Below are 9,497 nucleotides of genomic sequence, written 5' to 3'. Positions count from 1 at the left end.
CAGCTTCTGCCTCACCCTCCTGTCTTGAGACAAAAAGCCTGGCCGCTTAAAACAATGGCTTTTGACTCTGCCTTCTTGCTCTCCTCTCCTACCCTCTCTCCCTGTCCCCGCTCCCTCCGTGCCCTGAATATACTCTATTCTATACTAAAAACAAACAACCAAACCAACCAAAACCAACCAAACAAACCCAATGTAGGCCCTTTTGTTTCTCTCTAGCAGCCTCCTGCTGATGGACTGGCTCAGCAAGTCCAAGGCCTATTTAGACACATCACACAGTCCTGATAGTTCTGAGTCAATCAACCATCTCCATTTCTTCAAGCTGACCAACCCTAAAGCAGGAAGGAAAAACTCTTCCAGGGCTTAAAGCCCCTGCCCCAAGACTTGAGAAAAGACTGGACTTTCTGACTTCTGTAACATCCTCCCCCCACTCCCTAACACACACATACACACCACACACACACACACACACACACACACACACACAACATACCAAACAAACATATATCCCACATACCTGACATACACACACACACACACCATACCATACAAACATATATTACACATAATTGACATACACACACACACACACACATAACAAACAAACATATATCCCACATACCTGACACACACACACACACACACACCACACCACACAAACATATTGCACATACCTGATATACACACACACACACACACACACACACCATAACATCCCACATATCCCACTACACACACACACACAGACACACACACACCACACACACCCACATCCCACACCATATACACATACAAACACACTTTTCACACCACACCACAACACACAATAACACCCCCATATATCCTCTACATAACCCAACATACACACACACACACACACACACACACACACACACACACACACACAGACACACACCTGTGCTTTAGAGGATCTCTCTCTATGTTCTCTGAAGTCGTCCGTGTCCTCACCTCAGTAAATTCCTTTCCTAACTGGGGATACTGCCTGTGTGCATTTGACTGGCACCTGCTGGGCTTCAGTTTGTGCCTTTTACCTGCTGAAAACTGCTTGATCAAGCCCCTAATTTTATTGCTTTAATTCAACTGGCTGAGAAAATTTGTATACCCTAGACTGTTTTAATGTGGACACAAATTTAGACAGGGAGGAGGGGATGAGGGGAGACAGAGAGACAGAGACAGAGACAGAGATGAGAGAGACAGAGACAGAGATAGAGAGACAGAGACAGAGATAGAGAGACAGAGACAGAGATAGAGAGACAGAGACAGAGAGAGCTGGCCTGTATCCCAAGAGGATTGGGGAGTTTTAAAAAAATAATCTTTTGGATTTTGATATAAGTTCAACATCAGGGAAGTCAAATGGGATGTTCTATATTAAGAAAATGGAGCATGGATAAAAGACTCAATTTTCAAAACCTCAGATAATGGGAAGTAATGTATCTCACTGCTTTATGAAGCCACCTCAGCCTTAAGGATTAACGGTCATGACCCCTTTGGGGGGTCAAAGGACCCTTTCACATAGGGGTCGCATATCAGATATCCTGCATATCAGAGATTTAAACTTCGATTCCATAAACGGTAGCAAAATTACAGTTATAGAATGAAAAGAAATAATTTTATGGATTTGGGGGTCTCTGGAACCTGAGGAACTCTATTAAAGGGTCGCAGCATTGGAAGGTCGAGAACTACTGCTTTGGGACCTATAATGGGCTGGTGCTACAGTAATTAATTCAGATAATACTATATCTGAATCACGGGGTCATTTGCACCCAAGAAAAAACAGGGTTACAGGAAAAACAAACAAACAAACAAACAAAAAACCAAAAAAAAACAAAAACAAAAAGAAAAACAAACAAACAAACAAACAAAAAACTCCACGAAGTCTTTCCAAAACGTTCTGGGGACGATGCTTCTTTGGGAGAGGAACTTTATAGGATTAGTCTCAAAAAACAGGCGTGAAATGCGGGATCTTTCATGTGCCGCGCTTTCTTACCGATTGGTCCGCTAGATTGTTCCCGAATTCTACACACCATTGTTTGACGTTCTTAGCGGTTAGCCGGTAAAAGAGTAAAAATAAAATCGAAAGAACCATGAGTTTCAGAGGAAGGCTGGAGAAAGAAAAAGAACAAAAAAACCCAAAAATCAAAAACCAAAAACCAAAAAAATAAAAAAGATATACAGGACACACAATTTGAAAAAAGGTACAGCGTGCATTGGCCGGGAATCGAACCCGGGCCTCCCGCGTGGCAGGCGAGAATTCTACCACTGAACCACCAATGCCTGGCGGAAGGTAGGGTTGCAACAGTCTTATTTCAGTTTATCTATGTTACTGGTTATACTCCATATGTAACTTCTCTTTGCATCAGTTTCGAAAAGCCGATCCTCGTGTTTCAAAGACTCATTCTTTCAAAACAAGTCCCCCTCCCCAACTATTTCCACTTGTAGCTTAGAAACTATGGTTTGCTTGACAGTACGCGCCAGGCTTCCTGCGGTAGCTGTGCATGGCCTCGGGTTGCGCGTGCGCAGGACTGCCCTCCGAACAGTAACTGGAAGAACTTGTCCCCGGTGTTGAGACCTTGACTTGAGTCTGTCGCCACTCTGCCCCTCTACAATCATCCAGGAGGAGCTGGCACTTTCTGTGTGACTCTCTGCAGCAGCTCTTAGTTTAAGTGGGGGACAGACGCAGCCACTCTGCACTCTGCCTCTCTGGGTCGCTGGGTCCGAATCTTCTGCCAGAGTCAGCGCAGAGTTAGAGGGTTCGGTTGGGCGAGGAAAGCTCGGAATGTTCTCGTGGGCAAGGGCAGATGGAAGCGGGCCCTCACGATCGAATAAAAAAAATCCCTATGGTCCCGAACCAGGACAGCAGGGCTGAGCAGCTCCAGCTCCCGCCACCTCGAGCTCCGAATCCTCTTTCAACGTGGGAGCGAGAAGCCAAAGCCACGTCTGCCCCTAGGGAAGTGGCTTTCCGCCTGGATCTGGGCACCAAGTCCTCATACCTGGGCATGCAAGGCCGGGTGGAGACCCTTGCCAATGACCGGGGCAAATGCACCATGACAGTTACATGGCCTCACCGACGTCCTGAACGCGCTCCACGCGGTGTTCGACGCCAAAAGGCTGATAAGCTGCAAGTTCACGGAAGCGACTGTGCAGCCAGAGAAGGAACACTGGTTCTTCCGGGTGGTGAGCAATGGCGGTAAGTCCAAAGCGCAAGTGTTGTACGGCAGGAGAGGTAGTGGTGCCTGCCTACTTCAGCGACTTGCAGTGCCAGGCGACCAAGGACAGGGTGAGGAGCCACGAAACTCAACGTGCTTAGGATCATTAAAGAGACTACTACAGCCACCATCGCCTATGAGCTGGATTAACGGTGTGCTGGAGAGAGCAACGCGTTCAGATTTGTTTGTTTGTTTGTTCTTTTGTTTTTTGATCTGAGTAGAGGCACTTTCAATGTCTGTCAGTCCTAACTATTCTCGCTGGCGTCATCGAGGTGAAGGCCACATCTGGAGACACTCATCTAGGTGGAGGGGCTTATCCAACCAGATGCTGGAACAATTTTATGAGAATTTCGTAAGCGTTGGAAAGATGGAACGGAAACAAGATGACACTTCACCAGATTATGCACTGTCTGAAAGCGAGCCAAACGCATGCTGTCCTCAGGATCTACGTTGGCGGTTGACTCTTTTTTCCAAGGTGTGGGCGTCTACACACCCATTATTAGTGCCCACTTTGAGAAACTGTGCTCAGACCTTTTCTGCAGCCCTTTGGAGTCTGTGGAGAAGGCCCTTAGTGCTGTCAAACTGGCCAAGGCTCAAATCCATGAGGTTATCCTGGTGGATGGTTCTTTCTGTATCTGTAAGGTCCAGAAGCATCTCTAAGACTTCTTCAGCGGCAAGGAGCTGAACAAGAACATGGACCCTGACTGTGTAGGTGGCTGTGTTGATAGAAGACAAGTAAGGGAGGTGCAGGGTCTCCTCCTGTCGTGGCTGGAGATGGTGATGGCCACATGGATCCGTTGGAATGTCACCATCCCTATCAAACAGACCCAAGCTTTTCCTACATACTCAGACAACCAGCCTGGGTTCCAAGTGTGTGAGCATGAGAGGGCTGCTGTGACAGGACAACAACCTACTGGGCAGCTTTAATCTCAGTGACATTCTCTGCTGCCCCACATGCAGTCCCCCGGATGGGGTGGTAATTTTGATAGATGCCAGTGTCAGAGCTTGAAACTGACTGGAGGCAGATAACAAGAATACCATCACCAATGACAAAGGCCAGCTCAGCACTGACCGGATGGAGAGGATGATTCAAGAGGCTGAACAGTACAAGGCCAGGGGTGAGGTCTAGGTGGACCGAGTGGCTGCCGAAAACTCCTTGAAAGCCCATGTTTTCCTCACAGGGAGATCACCTTAGGGAAAAGATGTCAGGAAATCCTGGCCTGGTTAGAACACAGCCAGTTAGCAGACCAGGAGTGTGAACATCAGAGGAGCGGGCTGACACAAATCTCCTGCCCCATCTTCTCTGAGTTTTAGCCCAGGTTGTGAGGGTGGTTGGGGGTGGGGGTGGGGCGCAGTGTTCCTAGGCAGCAGTTGTGGGGCACAAGCTTGTCAGGAGAGGCCTGGCCAGTCATGACGAGTCATCTATGTCACAAGGGCTGGATTTATGGGCCTCCTAGACTCTTTTGTAATCCCACCTTATAACTTCAGAGGTGAGTGGGGGTAGAAGCTGGGGTATTTTTTTCTCATTATGCTTTATTTATTTATTTATTTTTTTTTTTGGTTCTTTTTTTTTCCGGAGCTGGGGACCGAACCCAGGGCCTTGCGCTTCCTAGATAAGCGCTCTACCACTGAGCTAAATCCCCAGCCCCTCATTATGCTTTATAATTGACGTCTGTGTTATTTAATTTTTTTTTAAGTCCACTTCTTGCTGATGGTGGATTCCTTTAATTCATGCTCTCAGGAGGCTAAGGTAGGAGGATCTCTGAGACTGAGGACAGCCTAGTTTACAGAGCCAGTTCCAGGACATCGGGGCTATGCAGAGGGCCCCTGTCTTGACAAACAAGCAAGCAGGCAGGCAGGCAGGCAGGCAGTAGTAGGTAGGCAGGCAGGCAGGCAAGCAAAACAAATCCACTTCTCATTCAGAAAGAAAAAGCAAAAGCTGTCTGTCTTGAGCATTTGCAGCACACCCTGACACTGCCTTCAGGCCTGTATCTCATGTTTTTGTAGTTGCTGTTACCTGTAACACAATTGTGATCTAGATGAAACTTTAAAGTCCCCACTTTGTTCTTACTAACAAGTCCACATAATAAATACATCTTTTTTTTAATTAATCGGTTTTCTTAATTATTTATTTTATTTTGCATCGGTGTTTTATCTGCGTGTGTGTCTGTGTGAGGGTGTCAGATATTGTCACAGACAGTTGCGGGCTGCCATGTGGGTGCTGGGAACTGAACCTGGGTCCTCTGGAAGAGCAGTCCTTGTTCTCAACCACTGAGTCCCTAGTTTGTATTTTTCAAAGATTCACTTGCATTATTTTTAACTGTGTGTGGAGGAGACAGGGGTATGTGCATATGAGTGTCAGTACCCTTGGAGGCCAGAGGAATGGGATCCCCTTGGAAGTGGGGTTACAGGCTCCCGGAATTGTGAGTCACCTGATGTGGGTGCTGAGACCCAAACTCGGGTCCTCTACAACACCAGAGCATTCACTCTTAACTGCACAATCTTTCCAGCCCCTAAAAGTAATTTTTTAAAAGTTTTTATTTTTATATTAAGTAATGGGCTGGAGAGATGGCTCAGTGGTTAAGAGCACTTGCTGTTCATGCATAGGACCCAGATTTGGATCCCAGCACCCACATGACAACTTTAACAGCTGTCTATCACTCCAAGTCCAGGAGATCTGAGGCCTTTCTCTGGCCTCTACAGGGACCACACACACATATGGTCCACATGCATACATGAAGGCAAAATAACTCATGCACAAAATTAAAAAGCAAGCAAGCAACGGCCTTCATTAGAGCATCTCCTAAGAATGCACCATGGTTTTGTATCCTTCTTCTTAAGTGTAGTGCCTGGCATGTTTTAAATGCTTAAACGACACAGAGTAAAAGGTGGGCTCTGGAGAAGCCAGAGAAAGAGCACATCAGAATCATCCTGTGAAGAGGATAGGATAGTACTAAAATGAAATTTTAATACACACTCCACATACCTGGGTATCCGGTAAGAGGTAAGGAAGCAGGCCTGAGACAGAACCCTAATTCTGAGTTTCTAATGAGCAGGATACTCCATCACTTCTTGTATACATTTACTAGGAAGATATTAAGACTCAGAAAGAGCAAATGCTTTCCAAGAGTCTGGTTGGTCAATGACAGGAAATAGGGCTGAGTCTTGCAAACTTTAATTAACCGATCTAAAGCCCTTTCCATCCTCACAGTCACGGTCAACTTAACAGCTTTCCCTCGTGTCAAAAAGACAATTTCCCCCTGCACCAAGCTTCTCTTAAAACAGAAAGTGTCTCTTTTGTGTTCTTCTAGAAAAAGGATGTCATGAAGAGTTTACTTTCTTGGTTCTGGTATAGGAAATAGTACATTCACGTAAATAGCAAATCCACTTAATTAGAATTTGTGGTGGGATTAGACAAGGTGGTAGAGAACGTCATGCTTACAAAAGTTTGCTAGCCTTGCTTGAGCATTGTTAGGAAAATTGTAAGAAATTAAGGGATCCCGAGTTGAGATTTTTTAAAAAAAAAATTTTTTTTTCCAAAAGATAGCATAAATACCAGTGTTCAGTAATGGTAGGAAAATAGAAAAGTATTTGTCAGAAGTGGGATTCGAACCCACGCCTCCAGGGGAGACTGCGACCTGAACGCAGCGCCTTAGACCGCTCGGCCATCCTGACACACGGGAAGTTAAGCTTTCATATTCCTCTATAAGGGCTTTAATACCGACGACGCCACCAACTGAGATTTCTCCAAATAAAAAGAAAAGCGAATTCGTCAAGAACACTTTGCAAAGCAATAGAAGTGAAAGTAGCCGACAAATTTTTGTTATCATTTACTTCCGCATCACTTAAACTTTTCATCATCCATCTATTCTGGGACCCTTTCGGTTTCCTTTCCGAGGGTCCGTGTCAGGCCGCAGAGGATCTATTACCGGCCAATTCTCTTCCTCACCAGTCGTCCTAAGTCGTCTTACCGAACTGGGGACCGGTGGACTTTGGGAGCTGCCTGCAGGCGCTGTGCGTTTGCGGATCCTGGATTTGAGAACGTCAGGGAGTGAACAGGGTGAGAAGCGGAGGAAATGTTTCCTCCCGGGCTGACGCCGGATTCTCACGGGGCCCCCTTTTAAATGTACAGAAAACAAATACAAAACAGTAAATTTCTTCCCTCTATTAAAGAAGTGAAAGGAAAGGGGGTGTCGTGCTGCGTTGGTGGTATAGTGGTGAGCATAGCTGCCTTCCAAGCAGTTGACCCGGGTTCGATTCCCGGCCAACGCAGACTGTGTGTTTTGGACAAAACCAACCCGACGTTTTCCTCGTATTAGATTCTAAAGGTATTTTCATTTCATCTCTTCTGTTTTGGGATGCTCTGTCAGAATCTTAGCCATGCACAAACAATACTCCGTATCTAAGACGTTCATACTATAACCACCAGTTATTAAACGCCTGAAACTGACCGGCACGTGTAAAAATTGCATTTTCAAATTTTATTTTATTGAATTAATTGAAATCAATATGAATGGAGTCATTAACTAAGTGTAAAAATGTAAATGGCTACCTATTTCAGCTACTGAAGAATTTTAAGCAGGAAAGAATCATATGTGTATCTTTATGAAATCTACAACTTGTTCTTCCTATTAAATTTTGAATGTAAAATACATTATAGACTTTGAAGACTAAGATAAATAATCTAGTTAATAATTTTTTATATTAATTACATGTTATATAATATTTTGGCTGTATTAAGCTAAATAGGAGTTATTAAACTTATCATATCTCTTTGTTATTGATTAAATTTGTCCTTTGATAATTTCACACCTATATATAAAGGATTTGTTTATGTACACCTCGAGCGCTCTTTATTTCCTTCCCACTCCCGTGATTCCTCCCTTCTGTCTTCAATCTCTTTTCCACTTTCGTGTTTTCTTGGTTTGCTTTGTGATCCACTGATTTTAACCAGAAACCTGTTTCTTCATACTGCTTAAAGCGTTAGAAAATTGACAGATAGATACAATTTTCCATTACCTTTATCTTTAGTGTGTCGATCTAGATGATGAAGACAAAAATTTTGCTAACTTGTGAGGGAAAGGAATAGCTTACACATATCTTTCTTGAGCAGCTATTTCAGACCAGTCATTACGGTTGTCCTCGTTAGTATAGTGGTGAGTATCCCCGCCTGTCACGCGGGAGACCGGGGTTCGATTCCCCGACGGGGAGACTCGTAACTTTTTGCTCACATTCTCATCTATGTGATTGTTCTTCCTATAAAAGAGAGATAATCACTTTTAAAAACAAAACTCGGGTTTTATATTTCAAGAACCTCTCTGTCTAGCCAAATTAGTGCAAAAGGTGCAGCAGCACATTCAGTAAGCGTAGGTTCTTAACCCCACCTTTATCGAGGTTTCTAACACTTTCATGCGTCCAAAAACACTGGGCATCACGATGATCTCCTTTGCTGCACAATAGGAAGGTGGTAGCAGTGGCTGGACCAAGTTTTCAAGTCCGAATTCTTTTCCACTGCCACACTGCAAGTGTGTAGATTTGGGAAACAGCCATCCCTGCTGGCGGGGACACAGAATAACAAAAATGTCCTATCTGAACCTAGCACGGAAGAAGCACTGGTCTGAAGTTCAGGACGTTTGACTTTTGCTTAATTTTTGGTTGTTCTAAATTACTAAGGAAGAATTTGCTTTGATTCCTCTGGAGTTTGTTTTCTACATTCGTAAACTGGATCCATGATCTCTGAGACCCTGTGCAGTACCAAAGTCCTGGGAAGCCAGTTCTGCACAAGGAAGGATGCGTACTGTTTTTGACCTCAAATTGTTCAATCTTTCAAAGCTCCAATTTCAGCATTTCTTTTAATCACTTCATTGTGTCAAGCTATATAACTACACCATAATTATCTTAACAAATTTATTGCTGACCATTTATTTATTTCCAATGGGGGATTTTTCCTATTTTCTATGGTAGCCCCACCCCCGTCTCACTCTGTGTGTTTTATCTGTTTTGAATGGTTCTTTTGACTGTAAATGATTATATGTGTGAAAGAACCTCACGCATAGTGTATGTTCATTTTGGAGTAAAAAAAGATATTTGTTTTCCTGTACTACATTTTCCTTGCAGAAAAAAATAGAGAATGAATGAATGAATGAATGAATGAATGAATAAGGCACCCCACCCTCATTGTGCAGGAAACACCTGCTCACATTTTGCTCAATATTTCTCTGGCATTTATTCCAGGGTCTCCTGCATGCTAGGTGAATGCTCTGTGCTGAGCTA

At 44.3% G+C, this 9,497-nt stretch overlaps 1 protein-coding gene and 4 non-coding genes across 5 annotated transcripts; 3 read left to right on the top strand and 2 right to left on the bottom strand.

Moving 5' to 3' along the window:
• Positions 1 to 2,221: 2,221 nt before the first annotated feature.
• On the bottom strand, positions 2,222 to 2,292 carry Trnag-gcc. Its single transcript has one exon. It is a non-coding gene; the product is annotated as a tRNA-Gly (tRNA).
• Positions 2,293 to 2,573: 281 nt separating this feature from the next.
• Hspa6 (heat shock protein family A (Hsp70) member 6) lies at positions 2,574 to 4,538 on the top strand. Its single transcript, XM_032914669.1, is given in 8 exon segments — positions 2,574 to 3,064; positions 3,066 to 3,210; positions 3,212 to 3,298; positions 3,300 to 3,461; positions 3,464 to 3,567; positions 3,569 to 4,121; positions 4,123 to 4,411; positions 4,414 to 4,538. Coding segments are annotated over 8 exon segments (1,713 nt in total). The 5' UTR covers positions 2,574 to 2,816.
• A 2,278-nt stretch (positions 4,539 to 6,816) lies between these two features.
• Positions 6,817 to 6,899, bottom strand: Trnal-cag. Its single transcript has one exon. It is a non-coding gene; the product is annotated as a tRNA-Leu (tRNA).
• Positions 6,900 to 7,424: 525 nt separating this feature from the next.
• Trnag-ucc lies at positions 7,425 to 7,496 on the top strand. Its single transcript has one exon. It is a non-coding gene; the product is annotated as a tRNA-Gly (tRNA).
• An 867-nt stretch (positions 7,497 to 8,363) lies between these two features.
• On the top strand, positions 8,364 to 8,435 carry Trnad-guc. The gene has a single exon. It is a non-coding gene; the product is annotated as a tRNA-Asp (tRNA).
• The last annotated feature ends 1,062 nt before the right edge of the window (positions 8,436 to 9,497 follow it).

Source organism: Rattus rattus, chromosome 10, assembly GCF_011064425.1.
Source record: "Rattus rattus isolate New Zealand chromosome 10, Rrattus_CSIRO_v1, whole genome shotgun sequence".
NCBI lineage: Eukaryota > Metazoa > Chordata > Mammalia > Rodentia > Muridae > Rattus > Rattus rattus.
The sequence above is the reverse complement of the archived record's forward strand: the minus strand, read 5'-3'. Positions and strand labels throughout refer to the sequence as shown.